Raw genomic sequence first — 17,637 nt, forward strand, 5'->3', positions numbered from 1 at the left:
GAGTACAAAACCGATGTAAGCTGCATAAGAACTCTAAGGTTACATTCAGCTTGACATGGCAGTGAATCATTGAGCTGAATGGGAGTTGATTTGCAGTCTCCCTGTGTATTTTCTCTCACACACTCAGGGTCAGGTCTGCCACCATTGGAAAAACGTGCTCTAAAGCTTTAAATACACTGGCATTGCAAAATGTTTCTCCCACCTTGTCACTCATGGGGAAGATATTTACCTGAACACGCACCTCCTTGTGGTGCTGCTTGCACTTTGGTCCATGCCTGAGCCAGAGCACGTTCCACTGCCATAAAGGTGCCCTGCACCCAGTGATATAAATGCAATCTGTGTGTGTGTGCGTGGAGGGGCGGGGGGCTGACTGGCATCAATCCCAGAGCAAACAGGCAGGCAGCAGGCTTTTCTGTTAGCTCAGTGGTCAGCTGTGCTCTTCATACCTCTGGCATAAGCTTCCCATTCATCAAGCATGAAATGCTCTAGAGAGGACAGAACTGTGTGGAGACATGGTTGGAGAGGGACACTTGTGTGGTAGCAAGAATAGGCTAAGATGCAGCAGTAGGAGTTTCTGCATAAAAGAAAAATGGCGAAAAGGAAGAAGAAAACATTCAATAGAGGGTCTAAGGGAGGGGAATCTAATGGCACAGGATGGAACAAATAAGTTGGAGGATGAAGTGGTTAGGAACTGAGCATGCAACATTAAAAGATGGACAGAACAGAGAATATAACGTGACTGCAGTCTACTGACAGAGGTGGCCTGCAGAAATGCTGACGTTAATAGTATTCTGAAGTATTTTTTTTTTTTAAAAAGCACTGTGTGAGAACTATACCACGAATAAAGCTGGCTGGGTAGGATGCTGCAGTCAATTTCAATCAAGACATTAAAAGAAAATGACCTTAAAAACCTCTGACAGGTTGGGGGGGATAAGCAACCACAATGTGACACCAGAAATAGCTTTTTTTAGTTTGTACATCAGGCTTATTATTAGCATTTTTCAGTGTATTTTTTTAATATCCAGAAGAGATTAAGTCTTTCCTGTTTTGCAAACCTCTGGCCTGCATAATGCATCACCCACACCATGCTCTGCCACACCACTCCACTGTGCCCTCCAGAATACCATAGAGGGCAGCAGGTTGGCTGACCCTGAGAGGAAAGCCTAAAAAGACTCCTGTTTCCCAGGCTGTGGCACCTGACTGGGGACGGCATACTGTACATTACACCAAAAGCCTTTGGCTCATCCTGTAGCCAGTCTGAGACCTGATCATTAGCCAGTAGCTTTGTCCTCCCACTCACACCCAAACTGCTTGTCCTGGCAGCCTGCTGAGGAAACATCCTACATGACCTGCACCAACAGACAATTTACGAGTAAGAGAGTAAAAGCAGATTTACTCAACTTTGAAGTTTTCTGTTTACTATATAGATTTGTGGAATTAAAAACCTTTTCTATGGTAAACCAGGACCCACCTGTTTCCTTTTCAAGTTGATATAAAATGGTCATAAGTCTAGAAAATATAATAAAACTTAACTTGTAAAACTTATAATAAAATTTAAAATAAATTAAATTAGTACTGTGTAATGTAGATTTAGTAAATCATGTTTGACAGGCTTATTCATTACAGCCTGTGAAAATGCATGACGTTGCATTTGCTGGAGTACTACTTTTCTTTTTCTTTTTTTTCACACTGTGGAATTTATCTTTAAAAATGTTTTATTTATAGTTTGGGAGAAGTCGTGTCTCAGGTTCCTGATTGGCAAGGCGTCCTTCCTCCATTGCGTACTTTCATAACTCGGTGTGTCATGTGAGGCTTTCATCAATCTCAGGCTGTCATGTTTGTTGGATGATCACATGATTGCCAAAGTCACTGGCAAAAAAAAAAACTAAGCACAGGATAAATAAAGAAACCTTCGCAAGTGTTGATAAAGATGCACACTTTGTATTTTTTTTCTTTTAAGTAATGCTCTCTTCTCTTGTATCCTGTTGCTGTTTATCTGAAGTTATGAATCAACATGTGATCACTCGTACTATCTCAACCCTTTTATCGCATTACTATCTTAAAAAATTCCCAGCTTGACTCTAAAATGAAAAACCCATCACAGCATTTTTATGTATGGTTGTTCTGCTCTGCTCTCTGTTTGATTACTTTCTGTTAAGCACTCACTGTTGGTAAAGTTACTCTATATTGTCGTATAATATACACTCAGTTACACCGCAACATTTGAATAGTATTTGTATATATTTAAAGCACAAACTGACATGGATTACTGTGAATGTTATAGCTTTATTTTGCAGGGCTGCTTTCTTCCCTCAGTGCATGCTTGTGTGAATGCTGCAGGCGTGCCAAGGTTCTGTAAAGACAGCGGCTGTCATCGGGTTCCTATCGGGGCTATTTCAAGTGGCCACACTCAGGCTTCTCAGAACTGCAGGGTCATAGTAAAGATATAATTTGATGTTAAAGCTGCAGGAGCATCACACGCTCACAGCGGTGTGCAGACACGTTTGTATTCGTCACAAACTTTTCAGTATGTGACCTTTAGCTAGATATTAAATTTCTATTACGCTCTGTGAGCCAGAGGGTTAGTGTCTATTCTACTATTTAAGCACAGTGTAATTATGTCTACATGTGCTACCAGAATGAAAATTATAGCACCAGAGGTTGTACCAAAATGTTTTTGGCAGTGAAATAGCTGTTCTACATTACCTTTAGCATCCTAGCAGGTTCAGGCATGAAATCTAAGCAGGGCTATTAAACATGTACTAGAGACAAAGGTAGAAAGGCAAGTTTCAGATGGAATGAATATCTGCAGAGGGTGGGTAGTGGAAATATTAGACAAAAGATGATCAAGATGGAGGGGCCCAGCAGGTCGAAAAGAAGAAGACCACAGAGGAGGCTTGTGGATATATATACCGGTATATTAAAGGGGGACATGCAGATGGTTGGTGTGACAAAAGAGGATGCAACGGAGAGGGAGAGGGTGAGGTGGAGGCAGATGATCCATGGTAACCCATGGATCGAAGAGAAGAAAGATAATTTACCAGTTAGAATGTGATAACTCAAATCACAGGTTGAATTAGGAGTTTTAATTGGCCTTGGTGTGACCAGAACATGAGACCTCCCTGCAAACGCTGTATGGATCAATAAGCCGTCTGCTTTGTGAAGCTCATACTGAATTTAAGGACCTAAAGGAGCATCCATACTGAAAGCAGTTCACCTGTCGGCTGTAGTTTATAGTTAACAGCTTGTCTCTAATGCAGCGGTCCCCAACCCCCGGGCCTCGGACCGGTCCGTGAGTTGTTTGGTACCGGGCCGCGAGAGTTGAGGCTCAGGTGTGAAATGTATGGTTTTCATGGTTTTTATCGGTTTTCAGCGTTATTTTGTTATCTTTTTTATCGTTAACTCGGTTTTCCTGGGTCTTTTCACGTGTGTTATGAATAAATCTTCTTTTTTTTCGGTACCGGTACTAGTTTTATTTTGTTGTATTTATCCGCGACACCTTAAAGGCCGGTCTGTGAAAATATTGTCGGGCATGAACCGGTCCGTGAGGCAAAAAAGGTTGGGGACCGCTGCTCTAATGGACATTTAAGGCTCCACTTGCTTAGGTAACTATCTGATGTCTTTGGTTCTCTGTCGTATGTCAATCAACACTATCTTTTGTTGTCATTGGTAATCGCCTCGCTGGTATCCCTAGCCTGAAAGTTTTATATAATGCTTGCTCAAATTGCATCACCAATAGTTGTTTTGTCTGTGGTTGCTTGAAGATAAGGCTTTTATGGTTTCTGGTTACCAAGTCACTGACATTTCCAAATGAATGCTAGGATGATGACTTTACATTTAGGTACGCCTGCTTATCCTGTGAAGTATACGCATTAAGGAACTCGCTATGTTATTTGCATGGTACAGTGATGAGAGGAGTCATTAGTTTATTTGTTATGACTGATTTGTTGTTTGACATTTCTACTGTATAGCAAGTTTGCATGTGACCTTACCAATACATTACAGATGTACCTGAGAAGATCAGAGAAAATTACATTTTACTTTTTGTTATCCACTGAATACTTGGGGCTGATGCAGAAACACACTTTTGGGTATTGACCAAAAGTCTTTTTTATTTGGATAAACAATTATTATTATTTTTTTTGTAATTTATACTAAATGTATATTTAAGCTTAAGCTTACACATAAGTGAACTAAAATAAATCAGTAACTTATCGCCACGTAGCAAAGGTATTGATGAGACTGAATATTCGCAGTTACCAAGCAGTGGGAGTAATTTATTGGAATTTTGAAAATCAGAAAATTCACATTAACTAATTAGCCTACTTTCAATTTCTAAATGAGAAGAGTGTTGAAAGGAAGAAATGACAGGAAGCGTGATGAGGGAGGTGTTTTGATGCAGTGAAATGATATTTGCTTTTTGAGGCGAAACTGAATATCTGTATCATATGATCTCTCTTTTTGCTGACCAGAATTTGATTTTCATGTGCAGCACTGACTGTTTGCACCAATTTCTACGTGACTTCCACCAGTACTCTTCAGCTTGATGTTCCATTCATGTGATTATTTGTGAGAAATAGTCATACACTCGATACTCCCAACTCAGCTGTCACTCATTTTCTGTCATGTGTTGCTGATTCAGAAGTTGTCACACAGAGTTAATCCAGAGTGTACACAACCTCACTGGGTAAAGATAAATGCAGAGGATGTGTATAGTAAGAAAAGTTAGAAGAAGTAAATAAATAAATTAAAATAAATAAAAAAATGTGTTCCCACTGGAAAAACTGTCCACATAAAACACGAGTGTTGTCAGAGAAATACACTTAGACTGGGCTCTGCTTATTGCTTTACTTGCGACCTTTTATTCAGATATGGTGTTTACAGCTAATTGATTATCTATTATATCTGCCTACTTCAATCAGCTAGTCTCTGTGTGACTATATTGTAGGTGTGAACCGTCATCTCAGGGTGTTCCAGAAATGCTCTCAGTATCATGTGACTGCTGGAATGCAGACGTCCTCAATGCTACATAATCATCACAGAAACTAGCTGATATGCAGGTAGTCAGGTGTTTTCAGAGCAATGTGGACCTGTTCCTTAAGGCAATTGTTGTTTACTAGACCATAGTAACAACAAGACAATTAATAGTTTAGCAAGTGTTCTGGCGTGTATGACAATATGTTCACTGTACTGTGATGGTAGTTCCCCTCCCCTCGTAAAAAACTTGGACCTTCAGATTATTTTCAGTAGACTAATTATTTAATAATGAATAAACAACTTGTTTACCAATAATAGGATGACTTAATCAGTTGATTAATGAACCTTTTTTCCATGGAGGTTTCTGTTGGCTTTCTCCAGCAGCAGAGGAGTGTTGTTTCTGTTGTGTGTTAATTTTCAGACTGTATACCATTTCACAGATACACCAATTTCTACAGGGAAGTTTCAAATTTGACAACTAGGCAGAAGTATCTTCTACTTCTTGGGAAGTATTAGCACTTGTCGGAGTTTCTGAGAACATATGTATACAATATGAGCTGATGAAAGGTTAGATATGTCTGAAAGATTAGATGTGTTAACTGCGTTTCAGGGTCACATAGTGATTTATGTATTTATAGTTGTTTGTATTGCATATGTGCCATGCTGGAAAGTAGCATTATGGCACAGAATGACCTATAGCCCACAACTAGCGGTTCAGCTGGTACTCATACATGTTTTACATCAGGGGGTTTGTGAAGGTGCATGAGCTGTGGTAGGAGCGATATACAGCTTTGCTATGCTGTCAGTACATGCATGTTGATATATGACTTCAGTAGTACTCCTGTGTAATGATCTCTAAAGTCATCACTGAGCAGGCTTCCCGCATGGAAAGCTCTCTTTACTTTATCTAGATTCTTCTTGGTGTGGTTTGCTTGCTATTACACCCAACCTTGGGGTCAGCGGTTTCAGTCTTTACGCCTGACTTTGGTCATATGTTGCCGCTTTACTTCCCTGTTTCTGTTCAATATTTGCCCAAATGCACTTTGTGCTCTAAAATTTCAAGAAGGGATTTGTGCAAATAGTGTGCAGTATGTTCAATGTAGCTGCCTTTTCAAGACAGTTAAGCACCTGTTGATTTTAAGATGCTATGACACCATCCAGTATTACCCAGTGCTGTAGCCTCCACAGACGGCCCTCTGATGGGAAGCTGTAAAAAAAAAAAAAAAAAAAAAAAAGTGAGGTGGAAGCAGATGAAAGCTGAATGAACAAAAGCAGTCGTGCCTTACGTTCATGTAGAAAATTAATGGTTGTGTGTCCGCAGTCTTCGAGTAAACCTATAACCACACAGAACCAGTGTGTAACCACATTAAGGAAGGAAGGCTGTTTCTGCTAACATTAGCTACACTGAACAAACGTGTGTGTGTGTGTGTGTGTGTGTGTGTGTGATGTCATCTTATGCTACACATTTCAGCTCGTAATTTAATGTTAATTTTAAGTTCACATGCCATATTTGTAAGTTTTACCTGGGCTATCAGATTGTGATCAATTTTAAAAGTTTCCTGAGTGTTTTCTTACTTTTAGGTGAGTCAATTAGTCCAATTTCTTTTTTCTTTCCTCTCATTGTTTTTAAATGACAAGTAAATTAGTCATCAGGATTCAAGCACATGCAGTGAAATTCCAACTAACTTGAACTTGGGCTTTCAGTTAAATGACAAAATGCTGTATGATGGGGAGGTTTTTTGTTTGTTTTGTTTTTCATTGTAGGAATTGTCTAGTTTTATGACACTGTTGACCCTCTTGCGGTTGCTGGCTGCAGAAATGTCTTTTTAAAACACAAGCTGCTGCACCTATCAGAACCCTCTGTCACACACAGCCGGAAGAACGTCACACAGCTTAGGCAGAGGGGATGTTTATGTAACTGTCTCGAACACACACACACACACACACACACACACACACACACACACACACACACACACACACACACACATTCTAGTGGCATGAGAGAGCGAGAAAGCTAGGGCTCTTCGAGGTCAGTATAGGCTGATGTTTGATTCAGTACAGTCTAGGTAACGAGGCTGCCACGTTTTGACCTTTATCACTTTACACCTTCCGTGGAGCAGCCGTGGAAGGTTTTGCGTCAGCGTTGCAGTTATATCAAGTTAATATGAGTGGAGAATATGTGACGAGGAATGTAGTTTAGTATTTAAGAATGGGACATTGACCATTTTTAGGTTGTGAGCAGCCAAAATAAACTGGTCCATTTCTCTGAAGTTCAAGTTGTGGGGAACTTTATTGACAAGGTTTGGCAGCTTTATGCTCTTTCTTACCCCAAATGTTTTTTACATGCAGTTTGTTCTACAAGAGAAAAAACTGCATGTTTAAATTAATTGGAGAAAGAAAGAGAAAGCCGATGAATAAGGGAGAGAGGAAAAAAAAAAAGAGCGGGATTCAGAAACAACAGACAAACAAGTCCCTACTGTCACTCTCTTATCACAGCTCTTTCTGGCTGTCAGCGGTCCAGACTCAGTGCTGTTGCCGCCTCGGTACTGTCCAGCACACACAGTGTTCCTGCGATCACCTGATAGTCTCATGTTGTTGTGTGAATTTAGTTCACCGCTATTCTTAGAACCTGGTTTGACTTGGAGAGGAGAAGCAAGAGAGGAATAGAGAGAGGGGAGAGGGCTGGGGAAAGACTGGCAGACTCGCAATGATGCCCAGGTAGGAGTCGGTAATATTTAACCTGGCTTTTATGCATCCAAGTGGGCACGGTGGTGTTCGTTAAAGGAGGTTTGTGTACAATGCTTGTGCTGTTACCCTTAGGTTTGTTTTCTGCCCGAGTGTTGGGAGCTACAATGTGCCAGCTGGACGTTACAAGCAGACCGTAAGAAAGGCAGTCGCTTTTTAACCGTCAGCTCCAGTGGCATTGAACAAGATTGATTCTATCTGTTGAGGTCAAGTTACATAATATAGATTACTGAGTTTGTGGTGAAGCATGCCTTTTGGTTTTGGGTGAGGGAAAAAAACACTGCTCATGTATTTGGGTGGAGTTTCTGTTTTATATCTATGTGTTGTCAAATTGATAACTGTTGCCACAAAAGAAGGCGATTCACTGATTTTACATCCTGATTGTTTCCATCTTGTTTTGGTTTTTTTTGGTTGTTTTTTTTGTTGTTTTTTTTTTTTTTTTTTTTCTTTGAATGAAATATGCAGAAAACATTCATGGGTGGAATGTTTTTTGGGGATTTTTTTTTTTCTTTCAACAGGTTGCTCAGGGAAATGAAACCTTTGTATACCTGTGGTGCTCAGAATTTGAGTCACTTTTGGTTCAGACAATCGCGGTCACAGCAGTACAAGCATGTAACAGTCATGAAGTCATGTGCTGCTTTTATGAATGACTCCCCTCTCTCCTCTGTCAGTGCTGTGACTGTCACAAGCTCACTGATGGGGTACTTCCTCCTTCGCTCTGATTCGGCCTTGTCTTTCGTTCAGAGTGTTGTCTTTTTTTGTTTTTTTTTGTTTTGTCTTTGTCAGATATCTTTATCTCTTTAGATTTCTGGATTTTTTTCTAGGTCTGTTTTCTTATTGTGAACTGCTTGGCTTTTGTTCTTTGTCTTTCATGCCTACTCTTATTGTTAAGTGCATCTTTGGTCTTTAGCTGTTTCTTATCTCCTCTTTTGAGTTTATTCTTTGTTGTTTTTGCCGGTGCTTATAAAAAGTTTTGGCCTTTTTACATCTTCTTGCTTTCTGTCCTGTCTTTATTTTTTCTTTGCTTCTCTTGTCTTCTTCACTGTTATTCTTAAAACAAAGGGAGCACTGAGCCTGGCGTCAAATTATGCAGATTCATTCTGGGTTGATCTGTAAACAGCACGTCATCTTATTTTGTAAATGTCGTACCCATGTTATTTAACGGGTAATTGCTGTAATTTCTTCCTTGTTAGCTGTGTTAGCTATTTAAGCTCTGGAAAGATATCCGTTTGTTAAAGCAGTTTGTGAGAGTTGAAAATTCACATCTTAGATATTACTCTTAGTGCCTCTTATGTAGTGGTGTCAACCAAATTGATCTAAATTATAAACTGTTGTCTTATTAATAAAGTAACCACACATGAAAACCAGTGGTCCAAAGACATATGTGATACTTAGAGGAGCTAAATATTGATACTATGCAATTTGAGGCCATTATGTAAGCCATAGAGGAATTATGCCACCAGTTTGGCATGTAGACTGAACAAATAATTGTTTTTTTTTTTCCCTTGGATAAAATCGGAGGTGCAGCTATTCATTTATTCTAGTATTTAAGTATCCTATTGATTACTCAATTGATTGATTGATGGAACAATCAGATAAGAAGTACTTTTGTCTTATTAAGGAGTAATAACAAGTATTAAAAAGGAAAAACACAGGTCTGTCAGAATGAACTGCTCATTGGTTTCCATTTTAGAAATTGCAATGTTTTTAATAGTTTAACTTCTTATGATAGCTGAATGAAGACTAAACCTTTTTATGTCGATGTTTTTATGTGTAAATTATGGCCATATTAAGATTTTCTTAAACAATCACAAGGACAGAATTGTCGGGGTATACATGGAAATTAAAATGATAAAGTATCTAAAATAGCTGTTACTGTCTTTTTTGGAAGGCTTTTTTAATAGCAGACAAAAAAAGAGTTCTCACAGTATTGTCTCCTAGATGGGGTAGATTTGTTTTGTGTTCATTTGTATATTCATGTAAATAAATGTTACTAAAGCCTTGAAATAACAATGTTCTTCTACACCCCATGGCCCCCTTTAGTCTCGCCCCTACTTGTTCCAGGTATTGCTGGAATATAAATTAGGGTGGCTGCCGACAGCCTTCATCAGGCTGCCTAATTTAAGCACTGTCTCTCAGACCAAGTAAACAGTTCATCTGCATGTTTTATTTTAATTTCTGTAGCTTAGCTTTAGTTTTTTGCTGTGTAAAACAAACAGCAGTGGATGGGAGTTCACTTTTCTTGAGCACTTGGAAGCATCAAAGCAAATGATTTTTATTTTAAGGACTTTTTAAAAAAAATAATTGCGTTTTCCGAGTTACCCAGTGAGTCATTGCAGCCTTAGATAAAATCATATCTTTAAAAAAAAAAAATGCTGAATGCTGGTGATGCATTTCATTGTTTAGTGCCGACCATATGTCTCTGGTAATGGTCTCCCTCCTCTATTTCTACTTCTCAAAGCACCACATGACTTTGGTTTGACAAGTTAACACTAAGGCTGCATCATAAACCCCCCTCCTCCCTCTTGCTCCTCTGCAGGACTGAATAAGTTAGCCTGCAAGAATGCTGGTCATATTTTGACATTAGTGTTTGGTAAATAGTAGCTCACATACAAGGCATAGACCTTTTCTCTTGGTCACATGACCATGCATGACAACACAGGTATTCCCTGCCCCGTTGAAGTTCACTTCCTACAAAAATTGTAACCCTGCTTTTGAATGTGTGTGTGCTATTTTGATGGCAAGATTGATGGACTTAACAGTTCTTTTTCCACCCCTCCCCGTCAGCCCATTTACTATAAACACTTGTGTTTAGGGACACTCCCTGCTCCCCAATAAAAGGCTATATTTAGGTCAAGCTCTGTGCCCATCTGCCTGACCCATCTATCCTTCAGATCAGAAAGAAATCCCCTACCGTCATTCAGTCGATCCAATATCCTGTCATCTTTATAGCTGTCACTAAATCAACCAGGGGGCCGAGTTTCCCCAAAAGCACATGAGGACTCTGGGAGCCTAATGAATGGCTGCTAGTAGTCACAGTGAGTTGTAAATATACAACATCATCCTTCAAGTATTACCTGAGATGGCCATCATTAATGAGATGAGCTGAGTGAAACCACAGGTTACTTAGCAACAACCATGGAGCTCTGGCTGCCTGTAAATGGCTTAGCTGTTACTTAACAGCTGTCCAGCGTTTCCTGCCAGAAGAAGAGTACTGGCATGAAATTTCACAGCAGTTTACAGATACTCCATATTTCCAATATGGCTCAAAGTCTTATTAACTATTTGTGTATTGTAATGATTTTAAGAATTTACATTTGTGAAAATGACTTTTCATTTAAAGAAAGCCAAAAGTTGTATTTGTGCTCACAGTTCTTTAGTCATGGCAGTGGATGATGGCTTAGCGACTTGGTCAGTGATGACTCAAGTCATCTAGTTGAATTGCAAAGTGGTCACACAGGCTGATTAGTTACATGTGTATCTCTGAAGGTACGTGCTGGAAAGAAAAGGCATACCCCAATATTGTTAATGTGTTTGCTTTCTTTAATCCAGTTACATAACTGACTGTCTTGGGTGACTTCTTGCTATCAAGGTACACCATGAAACTGTTAGGGTTAGACTGGTAGTAGGTTCTCATGGCATACTTTGTATGACATGGGTGAAAGACAGCTGTGGCATGGAGAACGCTGGCTCTGCCATAGCCGTGGGATGAGTGACGGCTTAAACTGTGCTTATTACTAGGTTGCAAGCATGTCAGATTTACATTTTCCCTTATGCACTGAGCTCTTCCAGTTTTCTGCAAATGAGAATTGTGCTTTGCAACAAAATCAAGTACAACTCCAGAACATCAGCTTCAAGGATATGCTTAGGATCCACAATGTCAATGTTCAAGTTGCATTACTGCAAATGTTCTTTACAGCATTACTGTAAAAGTTGCAATGTCTCCCATGTTTGTAATTCAAAACATTAGAGCAGCACTGCATCTTGCATGTGTATGTTCTGATTTTGATTCTGATTTTGATTTTATAATCCACAAAATTATGTTTTTGCTCTGCGTCGTAGTTTCTGCGCCAGATTGTTTCAGAAGGTATTTTGTTACCATATTATGATGTTGTTACTAATGTACAGGTTTCTTGGATATGGCACATATACCATCATATATGTAAAAGATGTATGCGAAATGCTTTCTACTGCTTTCTCAGTGTTAATTCACTCCCATGTGATCCCACTTTTCTCTGTCCATTATTCCTCCCATTTAGCTGGCCACTTCCCCAGTTGGAGCCCAGTCAGATCAGGCTGATAGTGTACCAGGACTGCGAGAGGCGTGGCAGAAATGTCCTGTTTGACTCCGCCGCCAAAAAAAGGGCTACGGAGGAAACCCCCATTCCCGTAAGTCATATGTTGTTGTTTTTTTTGTTGTTGTTTTTGATTCTCCCTTCGTCTGTATGTGCTTGTGAGCTGCTGACATTTGGGCTGTTTCCTAATTGCTGATTTTAAAACAAAAAATAAATAAATAAACGGGTTCCCACGGGAACAGGTGATGCACTAAAATAGCTACAGATGCTGTTGCAAAGTCTAAAATCTTTGTAAAAATTTATGTATTTACAACTACTAACTTTTTTTTTTTAAGACCGTAAACTTTGACCTCCAAAGCTCAAAGAAAGTTATTGTAGATGGAAAAAAGATAAGAGCAGTGAGACATACGCAGGCACAAAACAGAAACCAGTCACGCTGCTGTGACATACAGAAAGTCATGTGCCTGATTCACAAAGTCCAGTGGACACAAGCTACACCTTAACCTGTACTACACCTCACTTCCCCACAGAAAGTTAAAAGATAGGGAGTGCACCTGGTTGGAGTGTTTGTGAGTTTGTCTTTTTGTTTAAGATAAGGAATTTCTTTTTCACAAAAAACCTGCTGAATGAATACTTACAAGTACTCTTATAGTCAGCATTCTAGGGCAAGAATGCCGCAAAGGCCATTATTACCTGAAAACTCTTCAAACAGGAAGTGTCTTTGTTTGTGTCACTAAGCCTAGATTTAGACTTAATTGCCAGCAGACCCATCTAGTGAGACTTGAAGATGGAAACTATCTAACTTATGCCATATAACTACCAGCTTTGGGTATATTTTTGAGATGGTGACAGTCACTGCTTTTACCCTTTTTTTTTTTTTTTCTTTCTTTGTAACATGCCTAATATTTTTATACTGCTGCTCTTTGTTCCTTTCTGACCCTGACCGGTTTGTTCTGGTGCTGTTATCTCCAATAATAATAATAATAATAATAGCGTCAGCTGACAGCCCATGTGTAAGCAGCATTCTTTCATCCTCACATGACAGCCATGTCACTCACTGTTTTTTTTTGTTTGTTTTGTTTTGTTTTTTTTCCCTTCTCTTTCCTTTGTATTTATCTTATTTTGTTTCAAGCATTTTAATTTTCGTGTCTTTCTTTGTATTTACCTAAATGTGTCATCTCCGCCTTCTCTAGCTGCCTCCTTTTAATCTATATCACTGTGATGACCTCATTAGCGTCCTCTGCTTTTCTAAAATAATCTGGTTGTTTTTGTCCTTTACATTATCCGTGTAACAGTTATATATATTTATAAGGCACACTCTATCTTTACAATGGTTAGCTGCAGTCAGATGATATATACACACACGTGCACTTACTGGCATTCAAAGATTGTTTTAATATCAAATCTCACTGGATCATCCATTACTGTTCTCATGTTCACCTGTTCTCACTTGCACTTGCATGTGAGAAAATGACTTTTCTCAGCCATTGCTTCACACATCTGTCTTAACCTGCCTAATCTTTCTCTGTACCTCAGCTGTCTTTCTTTTGGTCCTTGTGTCCTCTATAATATACCCTGCCTCCCTTCCTCCTGTCTTTCATGTCATTTGGCTTCTCATTATACACTTCCCTGTTCCTTCTCCTCTCACTTTACTATCTCTTCTGTTGCCTCCATATTTTAGGACTGTGTTTTGCTTCCCCTTAGGTTTGTCTCTTTGTCTGCTGACCAGGTTTCCTCTGTTTCGCCATACCTTCTCTTGCGTGACTCATCCACTTGTCTCATTATCATGTCTATAAGTTTGACATATTGCAGGCACACGTTCACTTCCTGCTTTGCTATATGGCCACCTGACATTGAAATTAGGATGGTATATTTGCTTAACTTCCTGAACTCATTCACCTCAACTTATTGAAGCGTTGCATTTAAATTTGACCTGGGCCATGTACTGTATACAGTAACAATAGCAAGAGTTATGTTGTGTGTATGTTTACATGTCTTGGAGAGTGACATTTGTTTGCAGTGAGGACATAGATACTGCACTGACCCTGCTTACTGCATTATGTGTTTGTTGCTTGTGCTTGAGTCAATATTTTTGGTGCATTCTGCAGCATTAGGCCTTTGCCAGTTACTCTTTTCTCACATGACAGGTTTTTGGCAATTCAGATGAATTTATTTTTGAGAAGAGATTACAGCTGCAAAGCACAGAAAAACAGAATGACAAATGTAGAAACAAGGGACCAAGCAAGACAAGCTGGACAAGGGGAGATGTATGTGATGGGGTCAGCAAGAGTCAGGAATGAAGAGAAAGAGGGGAGATAGTGGGGAAGAGGAAACTGCAAGAAAATGGAGAGGAAAAAATGGAAGATGGCACTTGTTCTGAAATAGAAATAGTTTTTTAAAGGAGAGGAAAAAAGCTGCAGGAATTGGAGAGGGATGAAGTTAGAGCAGTTGAGGGAGTGGAGAGTGGAAGGTGGAGGGGGAGGGAGGGAATGATTGCAGTGCTGCTCAGTCACGAGTTTTCGAAAGAGTCATATGACTGGCAGTCACATGCTGCTGGAGTCTGTGTACATACCTCACACTGCACTGCAGCAGACACACACACACACACACACACACACACACACACACATCCGTGTGCCTGTTTGACACATGCATGTTCGTAGTGGCTTCATAACCGTGTATTTGCTGCAAAATGACCTTTATAAGTGAAAGAAAACATAAGCTGTATGCAGCAGGATGACGTAATGAAGCAAAAACCATCTTTCTACTTCTTTGCCTGTTTTCTTTCTCTCCTTCTCTCATGCTGTTTTTCTCTCACAGCCTCTCATATTCCCTCTGTGTTCTTCTCTTTTTCACTGACAGCAACAGTGGTTTCAAGTGAGCCATTACCAGAGCCTAGTCACTAAAAAGAAACCTCACACACACCCTCTCCCTCCCCTTCCACCCTCCCTAATGCATTCCTCTTGAATAGGCTGCCAAGTTAAGAAGGCACATGACACAGGCTGATTGAGATCACATTGCTTTTAGCTAGCTGTTTATACAAGTACCTCTAGATTGGGTTTCTGTGGCTTTTGACCTATAGTTTAACTGTATTTATGTTTCTCAACTAAAAGCTTTACTTCTTATGATGATTTTTGATTGTAAAAAGTCAAGGGTCCAATTTGAAACTTGGTATAAAACGGATGAAGAACACTCTTGGATATGTACTCTCTTTATGCTTACGTTAATAGTGGTCTGTATAATTGATAAACACCCCACAATACAATCTTAATGACCTTGTCTCTATTTCCACCTGTGCCATTTGTTGCTACACGAATGTCATTAAGAACCAAATATGTTCAACCCTCCTGTCTTGTGATTTCAACTCAGGGTTGTAGGTCATTTGCAGTAGATGCTTCATATTTATGCTGCTTTTGTTTTTTTTTTGTTTGGTCTCTAATTAGTCACAAGGATAAAAAGATGCAAAACAAAAATCAACAACTAATTGTAGAGGTAAATAAGTCTGCGTTCTTGGCAGTTGGGTCTATAATATTCTATATTTTGATTTTTATCGTGCAGAGCGCTGAGTCCCAGGTGAAGATGTTTGGAAAATGCTGCCAGCTTCGTCCTACAGGAGGCAGCAGCAGTTCCCTGGACAGCTCCTCTTCCTGCACCTCAGAAACCAAGGAATCCAAGGAGCAAGGCCTCCGCTTCCAGGTAACACAGGACTAAGACTATTTAAATGAAGTACTCCTCTACAAAGACATATCCATAAACATACAAATGTAAACTGTGTTTGTATACTTTATGGTCCTTGAGGAGCACTCTTCAATTTAGTTTGACGTTTGTTGCATGTTTCAGTCACGAGCTTTGATTTGCTGGTATCATTTGAGATCAAACTGCTGAAGTAAATTGTGTGCAATCACCCCCGTTTTATATGACCAAGTCGGTCACAGCCATCTAAGGTCATATTAAGTGCTAAATGAATAACTGTTATGATGCCTTAAGAATTTGCACAATGTGATTGTGTCGGTATCTAATGCCTAGAGGTTACAATATCAAAATATTTCTGTCATTTCCAGGGTTCAAGGTGTTCATCAGATGTGGTTATGCTGGGTGAAATGATGTTTGGCTCTGTGGCCATGAGCTACAAAGGCTCTACACTTAAAATCCACCAGATCAGGTAAAAAATAAAAAAAGGAAGAAAAGAAAATGAATGCATGAATGACTTTCTCCTCACTGCTGTTTCTTGAGTTAAAAAAGCAAACATTAAATATTCTAGTTCTGAATAAAGGGACTTTTAAAAACTTGTTGAAACTATGGGATATCAGATCCTTAAGTTTTCTGAGGCCAAACAGTTTTAAGGTGAAGTGAAGGCAATAATGGGATCCAGGAAGAACATAATAAGTTGTGAATTGATTAGGTAGAAGAAGAAACACACAACCATAAATATGAACAAAGCACATATACTGATGATCTTTGTTCCTGCACTATCGTCATATCAGATCACCACCTCAGCTGATGCTGAGTAAAGTCTTCACCGCCAGGACGGGAGGCAGCGTGTACGGCAGCCTGAACACGTAAGCATTCACAAGCTTATCAACGCACATGTCTCGCTATGACTCCTATGCAGAACTCTTTCATATACCAAAAGATGAGAGTATTCTCCAATCCGCAATACAAGTGTTGTTGGCAATAAATCTTATAAATGTTCTGCTGGCTTTCCCTGTTCGTCCCACACAGGTTACAGGACAGCCTGGAGTTCATTGGACAGGACAACAACACCCTAAAGCCTGATCAAAACACTGGGCCCAACAATCTGCTAGGGAACATAGGTAACCATGGCAACGCAGTGCTGTGCCAAACCCTTTATTTTTGTGCCATCGGTGATCGTTTCTCTTCTTCTGTACAAATTACAAGTAGATTACCAATACTTTATTTTTTTATTTAATCTTAGACAGAACTTGCTCTATATATTTATGTAATGTGTTTATTTTGGGGGGTTTTTTTGTTCATTTTTTGGACTTGTTAAATATACAAATGGATATTTAATTTTCCCATCACAGCATTTTGTTTGGAAGGCTCAGCTCTGTGCTAAATGAATTTTGTTGCTTATTTATTTTATCTGAAGTTTTTCACCTTTGCGGTCTCCCAGGGCGCTCTTTGCCAACAGCTTTTCTTTACAGCTACGTCTACCCTAAACTGACACAAGATTTCTCAGTTGGTAAACCGAATCGGCCATTCTATCAAACACTTAAGGCATTCTAGTATGCTTGCTCATGCTTCACTGATCCTCATGATGACCGACTATGTTACAGGTGGTGAAATTTGAGTGTCGGTTTTTGATGGTCAAGTGTTGATTTAGGCTTAGGCTGTGAAATGCTTCTGCTATAAAGATGAGCATAAAAGCCTCATTTTTAAAAAGCTCAAATGAAGAACTGTTGGCGAAGTTTTTAATTTGTGCAGATTCTCTGTCATCCTCACAGAAAATACATCTAGTTACATACATCAGAGCTGAAAATCTAACCAATTATGAAACCTGCTTTAACCAAAAAAATAAATTAATTAAAAAAAATTACGTATAAGGTGCATTTTCTGTGAGCGATGCCACCTTTCTTGTCTGCCTGGTTGTTTATTT

The 17,637-nt window shown here is 39.4% G+C and overlaps 1 protein-coding gene across 2 annotated transcripts in view; it reads left to right on the forward strand.

Annotated features, from left to right (window-relative positions):
* fnip1 (folliculin interacting protein 1) overlaps positions 1 to 17,637 on the forward strand; it is a 37,381-nt gene that overhangs the window by 1,373 nt on the left and 18,371 nt on the right. For both annotated transcript variants that reach the window (XM_031734159.2, XM_031734167.2), the window contains exons 2-6: positions 11,985 to 12,114; positions 15,579 to 15,716; positions 16,082 to 16,182; positions 16,505 to 16,579; positions 16,743 to 16,834. In XM_031734159.2, coding sequence (XP_031590019.2) covers positions 11,985 to 12,114; positions 15,579 to 15,716; positions 16,082 to 16,182; positions 16,505 to 16,579; positions 16,743 to 16,834 — 536 coding nt within the window. The remainder of the gene's footprint in view (positions 1 to 11,984; positions 12,115 to 15,578; positions 15,717 to 16,081; positions 16,183 to 16,504; positions 16,580 to 16,742; positions 16,835 to 17,637) is intronic.

Source organism: Oreochromis aureus, linkage group 10 (genome assembly GCF_013358895.1).
Source record: "Oreochromis aureus strain Israel breed Guangdong linkage group 10, ZZ_aureus, whole genome shotgun sequence".
NCBI classification, from domain to species: Eukaryota; Metazoa; Chordata; class Actinopteri; order Cichliformes; family Cichlidae; genus Oreochromis; species Oreochromis aureus.